This window comes from Cervus elaphus, chromosome 20 (genome assembly GCF_910594005.1).
Source record: "Cervus elaphus chromosome 20, mCerEla1.1, whole genome shotgun sequence".
In the NCBI taxonomy this organism is placed as follows: domain Eukaryota; kingdom Metazoa; phylum Chordata; class Mammalia; order Artiodactyla; family Cervidae; genus Cervus; species Cervus elaphus.
The window spans coordinates 30,327,737-30,351,615 of record NC_057834.1 but is presented as its reverse complement, the minus strand read 5'-3'; the positions used below and the strand labels follow the sequence as shown (position 1 = coordinate 30,351,615).

Sequence of the window (23,879 nt, the reverse complement as noted above, 5' to 3'; positions counted from 1 at the left end):
ATCCTCTGCAGTCTCATTTCCCACCATGGCTTAATAACTCTTGGAGTGTATCTGAAATAATTAGCCCCTGCTCCCTGCTAAGGCGCTCCAATCGTGTCTGACTCTGTGCGACCCCTTGGACTGTAGCCTGCCAGGCTCCTCTGTCCACGGGATTCTCCAGGCAAGAATACTGGAGTGGGTTGTCATGCCCTCCTCCATGGGATCTTACAGACCTGGGGATCAAACCCACATCTCTTATGTCTCCTGCAGTGGCAGGCGGGTTATTTACCACTAGCACCACCAGAGACGCCCAGTTTGTCCACTAACACTACATAAATCAATGCTTAGCAAATATTGAACAAAATGTAACAGGATGAGGCTTGGAGAAGGAAGTTGAAGCAATTTTCTCAGTTGAAAATTCTGCTTTTTGGCCCTCTATTCCCAAATATGTGATTGGCACAAGGTCACAGGGTGAGTTTGAAGTAGGCTCATGGAATGCCCAGGAACCCCTCCTCTCTCTGGGCTGCCCGAGCACAGAGCGCTCTGTGCATTTGCCACCACCAGAAGCATGAAGGCTCTGCTCCCCAAGATAGAAAATGCTGTTTGCAGGATGAAGCTTTTTAGAGCTAACATCATAGAAAGGAGCAGTTATCTGTATGGATTCTACCCAGTAGGGCGGTAGTAGAAGTGGGACTAAGGCTCTTGTCTGGCCCCCCTAGGAAAGTTTTTACCATAAATACCATCCAACTCTATCGTCGATCTTCTCCATCTCAGGGAGGATCTGGTTCTCTTTATTGGCTTTACAAGGTGAAACACCAGTCCTTGATTTGGCTTTTCAAACTTGGAGATCAGTTCCTTTAGGTTTGGAAAGATCTCTCGTTTAACACCTTCCACGGTCTGCAAAAACGCAAGAAGAAGAGCACTCATCACCAGGCAACTATGTGTGAGAGGTGACACTTCTCACAACAGTGGTTTTCAGGGCTGCCTCTGAGCCGCGAACTGGAAACATGTGGCTGGCATCTCATGTGTGGGAGCGCACACCACACACAAAACACAGAAACCTTCCCTTTAACAACAGAGCTCTGGCTTGAGCTACTGTGAGTTAAGACGATTAACAATCAAGGGTCCCCACCTCAGTCTGCAGTATTGAGTGAGTTCCCACCCATGGCAATTTGGGGGCAGCTCTTGTAGGTACCCTGTGGAGGGTAAACCCTCTATGAGCTTATGTGAGTGTGTAAGTGACTAATGCCTGAGGACTTCAATGGGAAATGCAAAATATGTAAATTCTATACTTGATGGTGGTTCAGGGTTAGGAACTGGTGCTGTCCCTGCATGGTCCTGGGTTCAATCCCTGATCAAGGAATTAAGATCTCGTAAGCCACATAGCCAAAAAAAAAAAAAAAAAAAAAACCCACAAAAGCCTACATACTAGAATTCAGAACCTCCGTGAGAGGAAAATAAGACCAAAATGTCCGGATTTAAATTGAAAATGGAAATGTCAGCATGATTCAGGTAAAATTATGAACAGTTGTTTTCTGTTTACCAGCTATAAGCAAAGTACAACTTCCTAGTCATTTAAAAAAAAAAATGCTTTCACTTTTTTTTTTGATGTGGACCATTTTTAAAGTTTTTATTGGATTTGTTACAGTATTGCGTCTGTTTTATGTTTTGGTCTTTGACCATGAAGCATACGGGATTTTAGTTCCTCAACCAGGGGTCACACCTGCACCGCCTGCGTTGGAAGGCAATGTCTTAACCACCTGACCTCCTGGGAAGCCCCTCTACTATAATCTCACAGAAATAATTTAAAAACACAAAAGCTTCCTCAGTTCTTATGTAGTTGTGTCTCTTGATGATCACTGTGGTTCTCAGAGGGCCAAGGTGTTGGTCTGCAGAGAGGGGTGGTGATGGGAAAGCTCTGGGACCTGCAATGTGTCAACCTCCATGACAGAGACTCAGGCTGAGGCGGAAGTCAGCTCCACGAAAGGCTGTTGCGTCAGCCCAAGGCAGCATCTAGCACCAGCCCTAAAGTAGAGCTGCTTCTCGTGAAACACCCCTGTGTCTGTTATAACAGATGCGGATGACTCTCTGTTTTGTCCAGACAAGAGACAAAATGGGGTGTTAAGGAATTATCCAGAATTTACCAAAATATGCACAACAAAGAAATAAATGTTTTAAAATGAGTTGCTTTAAAAGTTTCAAAACTGTTCTTTAAATTTCCATGTATATCCTTCAGCTGCACCCCAAAGGTTAACATTTTATTGTATTTGCCTTTCATCCTCTCACTTTCCAAATATACAAATCTACATATATTTATCCTTTTTTTTAAAAAAAATATATGGAAGTTACTGACATGATATCCCTTTAACCTAAATACTTCCTACTTCCTAAAAAGCAAGAATATTACATAACCAGACTAAAAATGAGGAAGTTAATCTTGATGTGATACTGTTTACTAATCTATAGATCTTATTCAAAAATTTGTAAGTTGCCTCAACAATGTCCTTTGTTTCAAAGAAAAAATTATATGTGTGTGTGTGTATCTGGGGATCACTGTATATTCAAATCTCAGATAGTCACAGGGCACATTAGCATATCAAAGATTCTGAGAATTCTTGAAGTAAAAAATCTGCTTAACCATTTTGCAAGTATTTCAGAAAGATTATTTCCGATTATATACTACTTATGGTAGTAATTAAAGATTCAATGACATTCATTATACTCTACTTGCTGCCAGAGAAGTAACTTCGAAAGAAGAAAGGTTTTTCTGCTCAGCGCTCAGTAAACCAGACGCATTAACAAAATCCCCCAAATTGCCAGTTGACTGACGCTTCCTTTTGTATTTTCATCCAGGTATGGCACACCCCCCGACTCCCTAACATTCGGAGCTCTCCCCGTCTTCCCTTTGCACCCGGCCTATCGTTTAGTCTTCTGATTTGACAGCAGTCTTAGATAGGGTTCAGGTTGGTGTATTTGCCCCTGGAGGAACTCTGTGCCTCACATTTATGAAAACAGCCTTGTTTGTTTTTTTACAAAAAAAATTGAACCCAACTCTAGTGTGTCCCTATTTCTCTTAAAGGAAGACCGGGTTAACTGCTGATCTGACTCCAACCTACACAGTGCTTCCCAATGTAGAATGCCTCCACATGGCCACATCTCAGAGATGTTTTTAGGTTCTTCTCCCCCAGCTTTTGTTGTTTTTGTTACAGGAGTTCTTATATGTCCTTACCTGTATGTTGTAATACCCATGTTGCTCTTTGAAGATTCGGTATGTGTAGACAAAATTTTTAAACCTGTGGAAAGATGACTCTGTGAATCACAATGTTCTTATATGCAAATCCAGGTAACATCTATCACTGTATTTTGTGTGCAATGCCTTTGTCATTCTTGAATCCCTATAACAAACTGATCATTTCAGGCTTTCTCATCTGTGGGAATTTGAAAGAGAGGTTTTTTTATTCTGATGGAAATCTGGGCTGTAGCAAAGGGAATAAGGAGAGAAAATTTAGAATTTTCATTGTCTTGGTATTTCTCTCTAATTTTTTCACTTAGCACTTACTTGAAACACTATGCAAAATACCATTGAGCCATTCCTGTGTTGTTTATTAATTGAAATGTCATTGATCTCATTACAGACAGTTAATGTAACTAAAATAGAGAAGGTTAGGAATTAAGTGCAAGGAAGTGGTGTGTTGGGCTCTTATTCTTCATTGGACCAGGAGCCACTAGATGAGTAATCTATCTAGAATTTAGATAACAGACCCAACTGAACAATTTCCAGAGCAAGAAATAGCATACATTACAATATTTCTTCAATTCCCAGATGCCATCAATTGTAGGATACCATATCAATTTAATAACGGCTTTTGAGGAGAAAAAAATGCATCCCTTAAATGCCTCTCTCAGTTGTTACCTATGTTCTGATTCCCAAGAAATATTAAAATGTAAAAAATGAGGATCAAAAACATTAACATGAGGTTCAAATGATCTGATTCATCGCTCCTCACCCCTTCACTTGCACCCACGCCAAGGAATCAGATGACTCATCTTTCAACTGAATTGGGAAGGCAGATAGCTACTTACAGTTCATTGCCAATTGTCTGGAGGCTTTAACTGACTTCAAATCCCAATCCTTTTTGTGGTGTTTCCTGAGGCCAGAATAAGCTAGTGGGTGTCTCTGAATGACATAAGCAACAAAACCTTTTACATGAATCCTTGTCTATAAGTGACATATTAAAGTATTCCACTGCTTGGGAAGAGGTCCCACAAATATCTTTTCACAGATATCTTATTCAAATCAGGATCCAAACAAGGTTCATACACTGCTTTTGGTTGATCACATGATTTCTTGAAACTCATTTATTATATGGCCTAAATTACATTCTTAAATAAATGACTTTATTTTTAATTAATTGTATTATCAGTCTAAGAAAGTATTTACTAGAGGAGTTTGAAAGAATAAAACAAAAGGAGGTTCTGTGTTAATTAGTCCAAAAGCCATATACTAACTATCAAGTTAGAAAGACAGACATTGCTCAGATATAGTCTTACTCTTTGCAAAGCACTTTTAATGAAATAACAAACCAAATTGCAGCAAAACTTTAGAAGAAATTGATTTATTGACCTTGTAATACCAATATGCATTTATTTTGAAATGTTTATCCAAAAAAAAGCACTGTAAGAGATTACAGAGCAGTGAGGTTAGTATCTACTTCATATGGCTGCAATATTATTAGTGTTAGTTGCTCAGTCATGTCCAACTCTTTGCAACCCCGTGGACTGTAGCCCACCAGGCTCCTCTGTCTTTGGGATTCTCCAGGAAAGAATACTAGATATTGCCATTCCTTTATCCAGGGGATCTTCCCAACTCGGGGATCAAACCCGGGTCTCCTGCACATTGCAGGCAGATTCTTTACCATCTGAGCCATCTAGAAAGCCCACAATATTATTGGGTCAACATAAAAACTTGTTTTAATGTCTATTCTAATTATTACTTTATAGATGACATTTATAAAACTTTTAAAAAGATACATGAATTTTTAGCGTGCATCTACACTTAAGACAGGTAAAAAGACCCTGGTGCCTTCTGCCCTCGTCACCATGGTGACAAGGGAGTCATCTTTGTCCTCCAATACTCACAGTCTTCCCTCTACCCTCACCTGGAATCCATTCAGCTAATCTCATCATGTCCTTTGTCCCTGTTGTTAGTCATTGCAAGAATCCCAGTCTCTGCATGTTGTCTAGCCCTCTGTGTTCTAATCCTACAAGGCTTTGTGCAGCCTTATTGTATCCCCTTCTTCCCAGCCATGAAATCCTTCTTTGTGTTCTCTAGTGCTCAAGGTCTGCCATCATCAAATTCTCCTCTATCTTCAGCCTCTTCTCTAATCACCCCTGTCACTCTCTTGCTCCAAGGACACCTGGACACACTGTCTCTGTCCCAGCCAGTTCAGTTCAGTTGCTCAGTCATGTCTGACTCTTTGCAACCCCATGGACCACAGAACTCCAGGCCTCCCTGTCCATCACCAACTCCCAGAGTTTACCCAAACTCATGTCCATTGAGTCAGTGATGCCATCCAACCATCTCATCCTCTGTCATCCCCTTCTCCTCCTGCCTTCAATCTTTCCCAGCATCAGGGTCTTTTCAAATGAGTCACCTCTTCCCATCAGGCGGCCGAAGTATTGGAGCTTCAGCTTCAACATCAGTCCTTCCAATGAACACGCAGGACTGATCTCCTTTACGATGGACTGGTTGGATCTCCTTGCAGTCCAGGGGACTCTCAAGAGTCTTCTCCAACACCACAGTTCAAAAGCATCAATTCTTTGGCACTCAGCTTTCTTTATAATCCAACTCTCACATCCATATATAACTACTGGAAAAACCATAGCCTTGACTAGACGGACGTTTTTTGGCAAAGTCTCTGTCCCAAGGACCCTGCTTCTCTGGGACTCCACTAAAGGGATGCTGCTGTTACCTGCATAACCTCTCCTTGCAGGCCTGGATGAGAGGCCAGAGTTCTTGCTTCTGTAGCATCTCAGTGTCGTTTCCTGTCTCCAAACTCTAGCTTTGAGTTTCGTGTACATTATGTCACCTACTGCCCAATCAAGATGTCTCTATTGATGACCGCTCCTGAACTCTAGGTTATTGTCTTTCATTTCTCTAGGTTCTAGCTCCTCGCTCACTGTCACTGCCTTCAGTACTATGCCTATCTAAATTGTTGGCAATTTCAATTCACAAGATGATTATTCTTTAACACCCCAATTTCTCTATTCCTTGAACCCACCTCCTCCAATAATCTTGTCTTCCCCTACATTGCCCACTCGTTCCCATGTTCATCACCAGGATTGGCTCATAATTTGTGGGGCCCAGAGAAAAAGGAAAATTTAGGGTCTCTGTTTAAAAGTTATTAAGAATTTGGGGATGGTAACAGCAGTACAGGTACTTGGTTGATAACCAAGTACAGGCTCTGTGAGTCAGGCTCTGTGTGGCTGCATAAGGTTGCATGCCATAAAGCCAGCCTCACTTGTAACTTTGACCGTATAATTGCCAATAGTGGAAACCTTCTCATAATGTGAGTTTCATGCATCCCATTCTCTTCGTCCTGCTTTCCATCTTCTCTTTCCCTAGTATACGAACACCAACATTCCCTTGACCCTACAGACCTTCCAGTCCATCGATCCTATCACTTTTCAGGGTTTTCACTTACTTGTCTTGACTCCCTTCTTTACCCAGATTAGACGGCTTGCCCATCATTATAATCACTCTTTTCAACTCCTTTACCATCTTTCACTTTATTTCCTTAATTAGCAAACCCAGAATCCTGACTGAGCCCAACTCACTACCACAGTATGTGGCTGGTAGACACACAGCCATGTTCATCATTCTCGCTTAAATCAATGACCACAAATTTCAACTGGACCCGTAATTCCTCCAGGCAGTCATTTATTTTCCTATTCCCCTCAAACAGTGATTCTATACCATTTGCTTTCTTCTTAAACCTTCAACATCGCACTCATAACCGATGACTTCACTGAGAAGATTAAAGCAATCCGGCGAGAATTTCCAAATTCCCATCACCACACATCTGCAGGCATAGACTCTGCCTTTATCACCATGGATGGCCATTGCATGCTGATCTGCAAAGCTAATCCTTCCTATTTCCACTGGTTGTCATCCACTTTCATCTATACAAGGACATAGTTCTAGCAATTTTTCCCCCTGTCTCTGATGTTATTATTATTCTTTGCACAACAGTCAGGGTAGTCCTTTTTAAAAATATGAGTCAGATCATGTCGTTCCTCTGCATAAAAATATGGTCTAGTCACTTTTGAAAAAGAAAAATAAAACTGGTATGGGGGTATGTGTGTGTGTGTGTGTGTAGTGGGATGCTTCTGTCTTAAGTCTCCTTATAAAGCTATAATTAAAACGTAAGGAACTAGCTCTGTAGTGGAAAAAACATTAATGAAATAAAATAGCCCAGAAACAGACCCATAAATATGTAAAAACTTGATATATGACTGAGCTGGCATAACGAATTAGTGAGGAGGGGAGGGACTGTTTGTTAAATGGTAATGGTAATGTTTTCACGTGGAAACAAATAAAATTGGATTCTTGCTTCACGTTCTAATTGAAGACCCAATTATAAAGAAACAAAGCACTAAACTTAGGAGAAATAAAAGTGACCAACTTAATGACCTTGAGTTAAGGAAGGAGTTCTTAAATCACGAAAAGTACCAGTCAAAAGATAAGATTAATAAAACTCACTATATTAAAATTAAAACTTCTATTTATCAAAATATACTATAAATATACTATATACTTTTGTGATAAAGTCCACAATTTGGGAGAAGATAATGGCAACCCTAATGTAAAATGAGAACATTAATGTACAATAAGAAAATGATAAGTACAATGATCAATAAGCAAATGAAAAGTTGCTTCACTAATAATCAGGGAAATAGAAATGAAACCACATTAGACTGGAGAAGGAAATGGCAACCCACCCCAGTGTTCTTGCCTGGAACATCCTGGGGACGGAGGAGCCTGGTGGGCTGCCGTCTATGGGGTCGCACAGAGTCGGACATGACTGAAGTGACTTAGCAGCAGCAGCAGCCACATTAGATATCATTTCATGCCAAATTGGCAAAGATGTAAGAGTTACTAATTCAAAATATTGGCTGTGATATGGAGCTATACAAAGTTTTATATACTACTAATGGGGGTGTAATATCTAATTACCAAAGCCTTAGAGAACAATTTGGCAAAACTTAGTAAAGTTGAACTGTGTACAGCCCATGAGCCCAAGTGTCTACTCGTTCACATTGGCACTGTTGAAATTGACAATGCCAATATTTTCTTACTTATAAAGCAAAGATCAGTGAAACTATGTATTTGTTACATTTAAGTATACTTTAAAAGTCATAAGTATATTACAAAGTACAAATAAAAGTATAAATTAGTGAAAATGTATATTTTCTAATATAAACTATTATTAGATTAAATTAATCAAAATACAGTAATCAAAAAATAACACTCCATAAAACTTTAAAATTACAATTAACAATAAAAATTTAAAATAAAAATAGCTTTTTAGTGCAATTTTGAGATTAAAGGGAAAAAATGGAGGGGTGAAGGGAGGAAGAAGAAGGAATGTAGAAAGAAGGGGTATCGGTGGTGTCATCCTTGAATTCTGAGGGGTTTTGGTGCAAGTTTTTCCATCTGTCAGAACTCTGTTTACACTAGTCGAGGGATGCTAAAGATGTACGAATAAGCTAGGTAAATCTTCTCTTATGATTTGTTCATCTTCAAACAAACATCTCTTGTTCTGCAGCTTGGAAAAAATCTTTTATGAACATTTGACTCTTTGTAGTAGTTAATATCTCTTTACTGAAACCAAGCTACAGAGTTTGTTATTTAAGCCTTTAGTAATCTCAGCAGTTAGCTTTCTAGATTCCAGAAAATTACCACTGCTCTGAAACAGCCTTTGTCCAAACACAAAGCAAAACAAAGAGATAAAAAGTTCCCACCACTGAATATGTATTATTTTTGCCAGCAACCTCACCCCTTTTATCCCTTTTGAAGTCCACTATTTTGTGGTAAAGGCTATGTTTTAATTCTCTAGTAATTTTCTTTTAAGGAGGTTTTACTTTTTTCAATATTTAGGAAGAAGACTTTTCAAAAAACAGATGTAAAGTGAATACAGTCTTAACAGATGTGTCCTTGACTTTCCCCCTGTGCATTTAAAGAGGATAGGGTGACTTCAGGCTGATTCTCTTGGGGAGAGAAGAGGAGTGATGGGTAGATGGGGTTTATTTGGTGTGTGTATATTCCTGTCTTACCAGGTCTCAAGTCTTATAAAACTGTGATAATCAATATCACAACATTGTCACATCTACAGACCACTATAACCAGCCACAGGACCTCTGCCATCCAGGCACTGCTCAAAGACCTGGAGGAGCAAGGCAGCTGCGCTGAGTCAGGGCACCTAGTGCTTCAGGTCAGGCATGCCGGGGTTCATCAGTAGGAAAGGGGAACTTTTGAAAATACACATTTATCACACACTGAATTTTAATTATCTACTTCCTCTTCTGTAATCTGGGGCTTCCCTGGTGGTTGTGGTAAAGAATTCACCTACAGTGCATGTCTGATTCCTTGGTCAGGAAGATCCCCTGGAGAAGCAAATGGCAACCCGCTCCAGTATACTTGATGGAGAATCCCGTGGACAGAGGAGCCTGGCAGGCTACAATCCATGGAGTCCCAAAGAGTCAGACATGACTTAGTTTCTCAACAACAACATCTTTAATTCACACTCAGATCAGAATAGTGTCTGCTTTGTTCATTCTAGCACATTACCTGTCTCATAGCACATTCTCACTATTTGTTGGGTTGCATTGAATTATCTTAATAAGAAATGTGCCAAACATATATGGAAAATCTAACCAATAAAATACTTCACAGAACAAAAGGAGGTGGAATGTTTTTGAACTGAAAGACTATTGTAAAAATATAAACACTTACCAAATTATATCTTAATCTGTAGTCCTAGCTTCAACCTGCCCCTGAACTCCAGACTCAATTTTTTCCAACTATTTAACATCTTCTCTTGGATGTCTGTTAGGCACTTCAAATTTAATACATCCAGTACCAGTATATATATATGTGTGTGTGCTGGATATTTTCCATATCTCCAGATCCTCTTTCTAATTTTCCCCACTCTGCTCTGTGTTCTGACCTCTATGGGCTCCCTTGCTCTCAGACTTCTGATTGGTTTAGTCAGTGGGAGACATGTGTACGAAGAGTACATGTGGAAATAGATAAAAGGATGTTAAACCAAAAAGGATAAAATAGAACATTTGTTGGCTGAATTCATCAATAAAGGCACACTCACCCAGGATTTGAAATTAGTATATTAGCTCATGTACCTGGGAGTGACATAAACATTTTGCTAGACTGGTAAATTAAGGCATGGATTTAATAATGGCTCACATTCCATAGAGATTAAAATGCTAAAATTTCCTTGGCATTCTATAGAGAAAGGAATCTAAAAACTCAGGAAGATGAGAATGTTATGATAAATGTATTTATGTGAACTATTTAGTTATTCCTCTCCCCCCTTTACGTGACTTAACTATGCTTAGTCGCTGTCATGTCCGACTCTTTGCCACCCCATGGACTGTAGCCCGCCAGGCTCCTCTGTCCTTGGGCAAGAATGCTGGAGTGGGTTGCCATGCCCTCCTCCAGGGGATCTCCCGCATTGCAGGTGGGTTCGTTATGGTCTGAGTCACCAGGGAAGCCCCTTAGGGGACTTAATGATGCCTAAATAATAATTGCGAAGAGAGTACCAGCATCTTTGAAAAACTCTGGCTCTGTGCTGTAAGCTAGAGCTGACATTGAGGAATTCTGCAATGGAACTGGGTTCCCTGATTTCAGTGGAAATAACGGGGTGCACTGAAACAATGAGGTTAGGTATTGGTGTTCAATGAGAGACAAAGAGGGCCAGTTATCAAAAACCACAGAGATGTAACAGTATAAGAAACAGCTTACTGGACATCTGTGGTGATATTTAATTGATTCACTGGATTGCAAAGCAGAGAATGATGATAGACAGTCAAAAGTTCTGTTGGATATAAAGTAAACAGAGAACTTCTAGGTCTGGTGGAAGAACCCTGACTTGAGTCACAGAATAGGGATTCTTGGGTGACTTATTCAATTTATAGATTTAATCCAGTCCACAGTCTCAGATCCCTTTCATTGAAAGGAATGTTGGGTTTCTGGACTCCTTTAAGAAAGAATGTGACAACACTTCAAGCCTTTCCCAGAAAAACCTACAGGGGGACTGTATACTGGAAAAAGGAAAAGTGCTCATGTTTTCGAGTGTTATTTGATAGTGACTCTGAACTGACACTAATCCTCAGAGACCCAAATGTTCCCCTGATCCGGCAATTCGGAATTAGAACTCCTGAGGTCAGGTGATATAATAAATTTTGACCTGAGTCTATTTCGAGTGGGTTCAGTGGGGCCACAGGACCATCCTATGGTTATTTCTCCAGTTCCAGAATGTACTTAAATACTTCATTGTTGTTCAGTCACTAGGTCATGTCTGACTCTTTGCGATCCCATGGACTGCAGCACACCAGGCTTCCCTATCCTTCACTATCTCCTGGAGTTTGCTCAGACTCATGTCCATTGAGCCTGTGATGTCATCCAACCATCTTGAGGTGTTTGTGGTGGCTCAGACAGTAAAGAATTTGTCTGCAATGCAGGAGAACTGGGTTTGAGCCCTGGGTTGGGAAGATCCCTGGAGAAGGGAATGGCAACCCACTCCACTATTCTTGCCTGGAGAATCCCATGGATTGAGGAGCCTGGCAGGCTACAGTCCTTGGAGTCCCAAAGAGTCCCTAACACTTACACACTTGGAAACTGGCAAAATCTTGTTGGTTCTTTGAATCATAGAATGAGTAGTATAGTAGTGGGAAGGACCAAGCATGAGCCCCTATAACTGGTTTCATCTTCCAAGACAGTAAACTGAAGCAATTCACATCCCTAGAAGAAATTTCTATACTAAGAGCACCATCAGATCATGAATTGTGTGGTGTGTTGACTCCTACCACATTCTCATTTAGCTCACCCATTTGGCCAGTGCAATCACTAGATAGGTCTTGGAGAATGACTATGAATTATTGCAACATTAATCAAAGGTTATTGTATTTTCAACTGCTGTTCTAGATGTGCACATTTTGGGGGATAAAATAATCACAAATCTGGCACCTAGGTCTATGAAAAGATTTGCTGTAGGCCAAGCAAAAGCAAACCATCTGTCTGTCTGAAATTCCTAATAGCAAAGTAGTCAGAACCAATTTGCCTTCATTTGAGAAGAATAGCAATACACAGTCATGGTCATACCACAAAGATGTGTCAATTCTTCTTCTGGTGTAATATAACCCAGAAGGACATTGATTATATTAATGTCTTTAAAAAATGATGTTGGTTCATTTCTGAATTTGTTCCTATTAACATTTCTCCTTCCCTTTAATAGGAATGTTTAGACCATTTGCATTTAATATGATCATCAATATGATTGAATATCAGATATAACATTCTGACATTTTACCTTATTTGGTGATGGATATTTTTGTATTCTTATAAATATTATTGAACACATTTCTAAGGGTGCAATTAAGCTACTTGGAAAAAGTTAAATATTTTTGAGTCTTACTTAAAATCTTTTTTAGGTGGGACAAGAGAAGTCTTGAGTAAAGGGAAGTTATTGTTTAGATTGGATAAAAAAGCAAGACTCAAGTTTATGTTTCCTACAAGACACCTGATATAAAAATAAAGACAGAAAAGTGTGATCCCACTGTCCACTGGGGAACAGCAAACTTGTTGAAATTCTAAGAATAAAGTCTAATAATTAACTGAAAAAAAAAAACGCAATTAGATTAAAAGTTAATTGATGGGGAAAATATATCCTATTAACACTAATAAAAGTAAAGCTAGCAATGTCAGCTAAAGTAGACTTCAGAGCAGGGACTCTAACCAGGAATAAATAAGGGGATTTTCAGAGAGATAAACGTGTCAATTAATCAAGAGGATATAACAACCCTAAATGTTTATGTATGTTAAGTATTTTTTACAAAATGCATAAAGGATAGATGTTTTTCCAAAGAAGATATACAAATACAAGAGATATATGAAAAGGTGCTCAACCTGATGATTACTAATCATCAGGGAAACTGAAACCAAAATAACAGTGAGGTATTACCTCATACTAGTTAGAGTTTTTGTTGTGTAGTTGCTAAGTTGTGTCTGACTTTTTTGTGACTCCATGGACTGCAGCCCTCCATGCTCCTCTGTCCATGGGATTTCCCAGGCAAGAATACTGGAATGAGTTGTCATTTCCTTCTCCAGGGGAGAAGGATCGACCAGCATCCCCTGCACTGGCAGGCAGGTGCTTTAGCACTGAGCCAGCCATTAGGGAAGCCCATCTGTTGGAACAGCGATCATCAAAGAGACAAGAGATAGCAAGTGTAGGTAAAGATGTGGAGAGAAGGGAACCCTTGTGCACTCTTGGTGGGAATGCAAATTGATACAGCCACTATGAAAAATAGTATAGAGGTTCCTCAAAAAAGTAAAAATAGAACTACCACGTTATTCATTAATCCCACTTCTGAGTATATGGCCAAAGGGAATGAAAACAAGATATCTAAGAGATATCTGTACTCCCTTATTCTTTGCAGAATTATTCACAATAGCCAAGATAAAGAAACAACCTACAAGTTCATCAACTGATGAATGGATAAAGAAGACGTGGTATGTATAAACAGTAGAACATTATTCATTCATGCTAAACAGAGGTAAATGCTGTCAGAGATTAAATGGTATCACTTATACATGGAATCTTAAAAGAAAAAAAAAACCTGTTGATTAAGAGACAAGGAACAAAAATTCACACTACCATCTAAGTTGATGCACAAAAAACTCAGCCCTACTAGAAATAGAAGGGCTAAAAACATAGCTAACAGGAAAAGACTGAATACTTTTCTGCAAGGTCAGAAAATGATGAGGATTTTTGTACTCATCACTTCCACATTGTTCTAAAAGTCTTAGGTAGTGCAATAAGGCAAGAAAAAAAAAATGGAACAGAAACATTGAAATGGGAGAAGTACAGTTATCTTAATTGCAGATGGCATATAGAAAATCATACAGAAATTCTACCCAAAAAGTCACTAGACCAATAAGTAAATTTAGCAAGGTTGCAGGATATAAGTTCAATACATAAAAATTAATTGTGTATCCACTCACTTCAATTGAATAAGTGGAAAGTGAAATTAAAATAATTTAAAAATTTAAATCATTAAAACCTGTTATCATGTAGAATAACATCAAGCATATGAAATTTTAGGGATAAATTTTACAAAAGACGTACAAGATCTGTTACAAAACATTTTTGAGAGAAACTATAAAAGATATAAATGAAAGAAGAGGTTAAAGTATCTTCATGGATCAGAGGAATTAATATTATCATGTTGGTTCTCCCCAAATTGACCTATAGATTCATGCAATCTCAGTCTATCATCAGTATTTGTGTGTGTGTGTCTTAGTTGAAAAGTTGAATCTGAAATATGTATGGAAATACAAAGGATCTAAGATAGTCAAAATAACCTTGAAAAAGTTGAGTGATTTACACCACCTTATTTCAAGACTTATTATAAACTGATGCTAACCAACATAATATAGAATTTGCATAAAGAAAAAAAATCAAGGCTGAGAGCTCAGAAATAGAGCCAGACTTATATAGTTAATAGTTTTTGTTTTACAAAGGCACCAAAGCAATTTATTGGGAGAAAGAATAATCTGTTCAACAATTGAGCTGGAACAAATATGTGGCCATATTTAATAAAACACCAACCCCAACCTTACCCAAATGCAAAAATCAGGATGGGCTACATGAACTGTGAAAGTTAAAACTTTCCAACTCTAGAAGAAAACATAGAAGAGAACCTTTGTGGATTACATTAGCCAAGGGTTTATTATATATTGACATATTACTGAAATCACAATCCATCTTTTTCTCTTAAAAGATAAATTTGAGTTCATTAAAATCAAGAACTTCTGTTCTTTGAAATATACTTCTAAGAGGATGATAAAACAAGTTACAAGTCAATAAAGAATGTTTTAAGACTTGACTTCTGGCTTTCTCACTGCTCTTGACTGGAGTGTACATCCATGCAAACTTTGATTGTACTAATTTGTCAATGTGTGTAAAAATGTTAAAATGTTTCGGGTATTGTCCTGAGGAGAGAGTTGGGCCAACTCTCAAAGATGTAAGCACAAAAATATTAGTTGTATCAAATTACATTGGGTCCACTGGACCAAAGTGGAAATAACCTAAATGTATGAAAGTGTTAGTTGCTCAGTCATGTCCGATTCTTTGCTACCCTATGGACTGTAGCCCACCAGGCTCCACTGACCATGGAATTTTCCAGGCAAGAATACTGGAGTGGGTTGCCATTCCCTTCTCCAGGGGATCTTCCTGACCCAAGGATTGAACCTGGGTCTCCCTCATTGCAGGCAGATTCTTTACTGTCTGAGACATCAGGGAAGCCCACATGAATAGTTACGTATAAATTATGACATATGCAATCAATAAATAGTAAGCAATCATAAAATTATGATGTATATTGGCTTTCCTTGATCTGGAAATGTACCTATTATACATTGAAAAAGAAGTTGTACCTATGACTGATTCAGTTGATGTATGGCAGAAACTAACACAATATTGTAAAGCAATTATCCTCCAATTGAAAGTTTTAAAAAGTCACAAATCATCATATATATGATGAGTAACTTATGTACATATATAATATTCACTTATACATGCATATGAATAGAGAACAGTCTGGAGAGATGTGTGTTGAAATATCAAGAAAGGTGATTTCTGAGGGGTGAGACTGAGATAATTTCTGCTCTCTTTTTTATACCTTTCTCAACATTTGATTTTTTAAAACAAAAAAGCTTAATTTTTTTTCTTACTTTCTGAACTCAAGTCTTTCCAAAGATCTCAGAATATGAAAGCTGGAAATGACTCTTGGGATCTCTCACTCACTGTTTCCGTTGTTGCCATAAGTCATGGTTTGAGTTCTTCTTACCTGTAACCTTCCTATGACTACAAAAAGTCCCTCCTTTCCCTTTATACTGGCAGCTGAATCCCTTATATCTCCAAATATCTATTCCATTTTGACTCTGCTGATTATAAAGCTAGACCCAGTTCCAACTTCTAACTGTCAAGTCACCTACATAGTGTTTTGCACATTGGTGTTTTCTGCACACTGTATCAGACTGTGAGATCAGGTAACATTTCCTGTCCATGCTTACCACCCACATAACTGTCTGGTCGGTGATAATATGCTGCTAGACCAACTTTCCTCTGTGACTTCCTTTATTTCTAACCTTCTCCCTAAAAACCTCATTTAGATCTGTGAAAGCATGGAAGTTGGTATATTGCTATTCTAGCACAACAAAGAAGAAAGGTTAGTTCTCGAAGAAGCAAAATGCAAGATTCCACATATCAGGATCTACTGCCAAGCCCAATGCATGGAAGGCTCCTGCTTGGGCACTTTAAAGAGTTCCAAAAGGATCACCTTGAGCATTAGAACTAGGGACATTGGTAAGAAAGGCAGGATAACAATCTATTATGACAGTTTGATCATGGACCTCTTAGTTAACAAGAAGTCCATTCCATTTCCCACAAAATAGGGATATATCACCTACCAAGAATGGCTTTCCAAAGCATAAATAATTGATGTAACATGCTTGGCACAATTTTTGGCTCATGGAAAGCACCTTCATAGTGGCTCTTGTTGCACTGATGTAGAAAAACAGGCTAACACTTGTGTTGTAGATAATTTTCACTTTGCTCACACAGGTTCATATTGGAATATGAACTGCTTTACGTGACCTTCTCAGAGGAAACTTTCCTGAACCCAACCTAAGGTAGACTCTGCCCTTGCTGAAATGTGCCTCTGATTTGTTTTCACTTTATTGACTCCTCTCACTGGAATGTCATTTCATGAGGGCAGGACTAGTGTCTGTACCATTTATTACTATTTCACCAATGCATAGGACCATACCTAGAACATAGTAGGCACTCAGTGTGTGCTGTTGAATGAACGAATGATGGTTTTAGTCACCCTCCAAGTCCTATCTTCCATGAAGGCTCTTGACTCCTTGATGAATGAATCATTCCTTTCTCTCAGTTCCTATCATGCCCTAACGTAAGTCATCAGTTATCACACACCTCACAGGGCCCATTTACTTCTCTATTTTTCACTCTAGACTCTGAGGTGTATTGAAGGCATTAACTGAGTATCTACTATAGTGCTTGGCATGAAAGTGCAAGCTTAGTCACTCAGTCGTGTCCAACTCTTTGCGACCCCATGGACTGTAGCCTACCAGGCTCCTCTGTCCATGGGATTTCCCAGGCAAGAGTACTGGAGTGGGTTGCCATTTACTTCTCCAGAGGATCTTCCTGACCCAGGGATTGAGCCCAGGTCTCCCACATTGTAGACAGACGCTTTACCATCTGAGCCACCAGGGAAGTCTTTGACATGGGAGACTTTAAAAAATTGTTGAAAAATTACAATTGAATGGTCTATACTGATGTGATAAAATTTCACAAGAACTATGAAAGGGGCCAAACGGGTTTTGAGGGGGCTATTTGATCTGAGCCTTAAGGCTGAGGGTGCCTGAAATTTTGTTTGCCTTTTAGTGACATGGGCAGGGAAGAGGGTGAACCTTGATCAACTGCAGGTGTCTAATGGATATTTATTCCTGCCTCTCCATTTGATTTGTTGTTATTATTTGTATTCAATTTTTTAGGGATTTTTGCTTTGGGTGAATATTTAAGTTAGCATGATGTATCACAGAGCAGTTATGCATAAATGTCAATTATTATAGAGAATCCCAGTATAGGTTAGATTACCTACGCTGAAATCTTGACCGAGGTCCCTCCTATCTATTTCACATACTTGGACCTCCTTTTATTTTTAATTTTTAAAATTTATTATTCTTTTATTTTGGCTATGCTGAGTCTTCATTGCTTTCCCGTGGGCCTTTTCAAGTTGTGCTGAGCGGGGGCTACTCTTCGTTGCGGTGCTCAGCCTCCTCATGAGCTGCTTTCCCTTGTTGCAGAGCACAGGCTCTAGGCGCATGGGCTCAGCAGCTGTGGTGCATGCTTTAGTTGCTCCACGACCTGTGGAATCTTCCTGGACCAGGGATCAAACCCGTGTCTCCTACATTGGTAGGCAGATTCTTCTCCACTGTGTCAGCAAGGAAGTCCCCCTTGCACCTTCTTCTAATTTCCATTCCCACTGCTTGCCCCACCATTGCAAGTGCCTCACCATCTCCCATCTAGAGACACAGCAGTCTCTATTGCCATCATTATCTGCCAGCTTCAGTATATTATCCTTATTAGATTGAAGTTCCCAAAACTCAGTACCAGTCTTGTCATTTCCTTTCTCAGAAACCATCCATGTTTCCCCATCAACTACAGAGTCATTCTTTTAAGACCCATAATATTACTCTAAACTGACTTTGATTTGTTTCCAAACTACCTTTCTAGAAGCCTGTGTGATTCCTGTATGCTTTAAAATATCCGTTTTCTGGACCTGTGTTCCTGCCTTTCCCCCAACCTACAATACCTTCCATCTCATTTCTGTATAACTAAATCTTATCTACTCTTTTAAGTCCCAACTCAAATACCACCTCCTCTAAGAAGACTTTACTGATCATCTCCTCTGGTTTTAAGTTTGTATAAAACTGTCTCTTCTGAAATTTATACTTTACTTTATTTTATTTATTTACATGTTGAAAAAATTGTAAGTTGCCTATTGGAATCACCTTAGAATCCCCCAGGGCCTTAGCACAGTGTTTCCATAGATAGTAGGGACTCACTACATTTTTATAAACATTTTTAAAAATCACCAAAGTGATATCTGCACATATAAACCATTTAAACAGTGAGAAAAAGTTATCAAGTAAGAAGAATGAATCCACAACCTTTTCTTCCCCATTTGTTCCTCCTAAATTTCCCAGCTATAACCAATATTGTGAATTTCTAATACACATTTCAAAAAGTGTTTATGGATATACAGGGATATAGGCATCCTTTTTTTCTTTTTTTTATACAAATGGGATCATACTTAATATCTTGCCTTTTTCACAATAGATCTTGGAATTTTTTCCATATTAAATGCGGATTTACTCAATCTTGTTAATGCCAATTTGTACATACTTATGCAGTAATAATTATAAGATATATTTTTATTAATGAGATTTGCAATCAAATGTTAGGCTTTCCCAATGGCTCAGCGGTAAAGAATCTGCCTGCAGTGCAGGAGCTGCAGGAGCTACAGGTTCAATCCCCCAATAATGAAGACCGCCTGGAGAAGGGAATGGCTACCCACTCCAGTGTTCTTGCCTGGAGAATCCAAGGGACAGAGGAGCCTGGCGGCCTACAGTCCATGGAGTCTCAAAGAGTTCAACACGACTTAGTGACTGAATAGAAAGTGAAACAAAGTGAAGTCGTTCAGTCGTGTCCAACTCTTTGCGACCCCATGAACTGTAGCCCACCAGGCTCCTCCATCCATGGAATTTTCCAGGCAAGAGTACTGGAGTGAGTTGCCATTTCCTTCTCCAGGGGATCTTCCTGACCCAGGGATTGAACCCTGGTCTCCCGCATTGTAGGCAGCCGCTTTTACCGTCTGAGCCACCAGGGAAGACCAATGACTGAATTGTTATTCACCATTCAAAGAAGTTGCATTTAGCAAATGTAAGCACTTTTATTTCCCCAAAATTGAATTTCCTCTGGGTATTTTCAGTTTTAATTCTGGACCACTGAAATGGTAAAAATGGCATCATATTATTCTTTTGTGTTTATTTAGCTATCTAATATTTTCTTATTTTTTCTTTTTCATATTCCATTTCAGAGAATCTCCTCCTCTTGCACTTGGTCTAGTTTTCTATTGTTTTTAAGAGCTCTTCCATATTAATGAAGTTTTGATTTTCTTCTGTTGGTTTGTCATTAATAGTTTTTTTGTCGTTGTTCTTGTTATAATGGTCATATTTAACCATCTTTTCTTTTTTGTTTTCTGGTTTTATATCTTGTTAGAAAGACTTCCTCAATTCCAGGAATATTTTTTAATAGTTCCTATTTTCTTTTAATACACATGGTTTCATTTAGAAAAAATAAGTTCTGTATTAGAACCACTTTGAATTAACTTTAAGAATTAAGAAAGGGATTCAGGTTATTTTTTCTAAGTGACAAGCCAAGTGTCCCAACACAGTTAATTATCATTCATCTTTTCCTCACTGATTTGAGATGATCTTTTAAATATAAAGTAAATTCCTTATGTATTTGACTTTATTTCTATCAGACTCTATATTCCAAATATTTAATTGATCTCTTAGTACCAAACTCTTTTAATTATTGTAGTAATTACTGTAGTAATGTATTTTAGTATTTGGTAGAGCTAGTCCCCCTTCTTTTAATAAAAAACTTTTCTGGCTCTCTGGCAGGTTCCCTGTGTTTTATTTCCCATCTGGATACATTTTACTATCTTTGAAGAGAAAATTTAAGATTCTGTTGATTTGTTTTACTAGAAAAATGCTGAATTTATAGATTAATTATGGTGAACTGGTAAGCTTCCAAATTGAATTCTTCCTTCCGTTTAAGTCTTCTAGTGAGCTCCCCAGTAGATATTTAAGTTTGCACATTTCATATTATATTTATTCCTAGGTACTACTAATTTTTGCTGATGTAAATGAGGTGTTTTATTATATTTTCTTACTAGTTATTATTTCAGTATGGAAGCTGTTGATTTTTAGATTTCAATTATAAAAGCTGATATCCCTACTGAATTTTCTTAAAGATTTTAGTAGTTTTTTTTCCAGTTAAATCTAGATTTCAAAGGTATAAAGTCAACTGCAAATAATAATTTTACATTTTCCTTTTCAATTTTTACATTTATTTCTTTTGATTAATTGCACTTGCTGATATCTCCTGGAAAATGTTACATAGTAGTGCTTATAATCACTTTGGCTCATTCATGATTTTAGGGGTAATACTTCTAGCGCTTCATCTGGTGTTAAGGAAGCATCTATCTAGCTATATATGGTTAGGAGTCTGTAAGTGAGTGCATGCATATGCACACATGAATATGTGTTTAATTGAGGGGTAGACGCTGAATTTTATTTAGTACCTTTTAAGCAAATTTGAATGAGTTATACAGTTTGCAATCTCTGACCTACTAACACACAATTAAACTGATACTTTTCCTGACATGGAGCCATCCTTGGTTTCTTAGGTTGGACCACAGTGTATTTCCTGCTTTAATGTCTTGCTGGCTTCTGTTTTGTGAGTAATTTATTGAAAATTAATAGTAAATGAAATTTAAATTGGTCTGTAGTTTTCTTGTGTTAGTCTTTTTTTGAAAAAAAAAAAAAAGTTTTACCTTCATATACAGAAATTGAAAAAAATCAGTAGAAAGAAGACAACAACTCAAGCTAAAAATGGGTAAAGGATATGGGTAAAGGATATTATGCAGCTCTCGAAAGAAGAATTAGTGATGGCTAAAAAACATATGAAAGCACTCTCAACATCACTTGTAACTTGAATTCAAACTGCTAACACCTGAAGGCTGCCTTCCTAGTGTCACATAAAGAAAGAAGGACATCCCTGTTTATTCTGTCAGTAATGACACTCTTTTTTGGCCTCGTGGCTCCCAGTTCTAAGAAGCACTGAAGCTTATCCTTGGAGACACTTGGGTTTTAATTCTTGTAACAGGTAAAGAAAAAGTTCAGTGTTCTCTACAAACAGAAGAATCCTTTAAAGATAGTAGATTTTCCCTGATATCTGTTTAAGATTGGTTTCTAAACTGGGCTAAGCAACTTCCTTCAGTAGTGTAGCTCTGATGCTCTGGCATAAACTTTCACATGGAACTCAGCTTCTTTGGAAACACCCGACATGTTACAACACAAGCAAGTTGTTTTAGACATCCCAGGGTCTGTTTCTGCATCTACAAAATGGTAGCCTTGACGGACTACAAGCAGGATGAAAGGAAATCATGTCCATTGAAGCCTTTTACAAATGTAATAAAGTCTGAAATGTTATTAGTATCTGAAAAATCACAAGCAGAGCCAGCCATGTAAAAACTTGGCCTCTCAGGTTAAAGTGTCATGTTTCCCGTGTTAAATAAATCAGCCTCTGTAGGAGAGGAACTTTCTCACATGGCTGCCTTCTCTGTCTCTCTGCTCCCTTCCTATGCTTCCTGAAGCCTTATCCTCACCACCAGCCCCACTTCTGCTGCTCCACAGAGTCTGCTCATGGAGAGAAGGAAAGGTGGAGGAGCTTAGACAGACTTGTTCCTTCCATTCCCTGGTGGCAGTGTCTAGCTATTTCTCATTCTGCTCATTTGGGCTGCGAAGTCAGTGAGGCACAGTTTCTTTTCCACCTGGATATCAGTCCTACACTTAACATATGCGTGGAAGGTGAGGCTACTCACGAGACACAGAGGCACAGGACTCCGGGCATAGACTCGCTGTCTCTTAGCAGATAGTTGCCATCCACTCTTTCCTTGAGCAGCAGGGTCTCACAGTCTCGCTTGGACAGAGGGCCATGGTAATAAGGCAGATCCATGGGGAGCCCTCCGGTACCCCAAGTCGAGGGATGAATCTGAGGAGAGAATTGGAGGCAGCTGGCCTAAATGGGATGTGTGGAAATACCTCTTCCTGCTCTGGCTTGTAGGAGTGAAATAAGGTTACTCTGTGGGACTCAGATAGTTTCACAAGATTCAGGAAATGAGAGAGGTGGGGTGATGAAGTGACCAAGGCTTTTCAGCCTATAAGTGGCCCAAGTATGACTCACGGAAGTGGGTTAAACTATGAAATACACAGTGGAATCAACAATGTTTGTGGCTCAAGCTCAATGCTGAACACAAGCGCCTCAGAACTGGTTGCAGCCGTCCTTGTAGTTTACCCTAAGTCACCAGTTTTCAGCTTCTCTGGCTCGTGGCATCCCTTCCAGGGATGCTTTTGGCTGAAAGGGAATCCCATCTCCTGCTGAAGCCACCTTTGAGTATGCTGTGCTCAGCTCAGAACAGGGGCTCAAAAGAGTGTACAGATGCTGAATGAATCCAAGTATATCCAGAGGTAGTGGAACAATCGAGAAGGTAGGACATCCACGGATCAAATGACATGAGAAATGTAAGACAGTGATGGGAATAGGAAGCCCTGGGCACTGTGGGGGAGGATGGTCTGGGGGGACTATCGCCTGGCTAAGGCGCCTAGCCACTGGTGAACAAAGGCCATTTTTAACATCTTCTAGCATCGAGCCTCTTGGGGAAGGGGCTGGTGCACATGGGAGGGAGATCTGGATATGCACAATGAGTGTAGGGATGTTTCTCCAACTGGAAGAAAAGAACATATTAGGCTTCAATTTGAAAAACCTCAGGTCCTTTGAGGTTTCCATCCTTTGGGGCATCAGTAATGTTCCTTATAAAAAAAAAACAAAAAAGGTCTATCCAGCCCAGGACACTTAGCTACCCTGGTGTTGACAAGAAAAATCTTTTCTGCTGAGCCTTTTCTACTTAGATCAACTGATATTCTTGGAAAAGACTGTTTCTGTTATCTGAGGATCAGAATTAATCCTAACTATAATTTCTAAGACCCCTTTTCCTAGCTTTGTTGACATACAATTGACATGTAACATTGTATAAATTTGAGGTATAACCATTTAATTTCTTATTTGCAAGTGATTACTACCATAGCATTAGCTAACACGGCCATCTTGTCACATGCTTACTATTTCTTTATTGTTGTGAGAACATTTAAGATCTACTCTTGTGGC

General features: G+C 38.9%; 1 protein-coding gene across 2 annotated transcripts in view; it reads right to left on the bottom strand.

Annotated features, from left to right (window-relative positions):
- The window catches only part of SH2D1B (SH2 domain containing 1B), a 30,656-nt gene extending 7,836 nt beyond the window's left edge, over positions 1 to 22,820 (bottom strand). The window contains exons 1-3 of one of the 2 annotated variants that reach the window (XM_043878001.1): positions 22,537 to 22,820; positions 3,209 to 3,272; positions 711 to 876 (exon numbers count right to left, since the gene is read on the bottom strand). In XM_043878001.1, coding sequence (XP_043733936.1) covers positions 711 to 876; positions 3,209 to 3,272; positions 22,537 to 22,670 — 364 coding nt within the window. In that variant the 5' untranslated portion in view covers positions 22,671 to 22,820. The remainder of the gene's footprint in view (positions 1 to 710; positions 877 to 3,208; positions 3,273 to 22,536) is intronic. The other variant, XM_043878002.1, reaches the window with a different exon arrangement.
- Between the last annotated feature and the right edge of the window lie 1,059 nt (positions 22,821 to 23,879).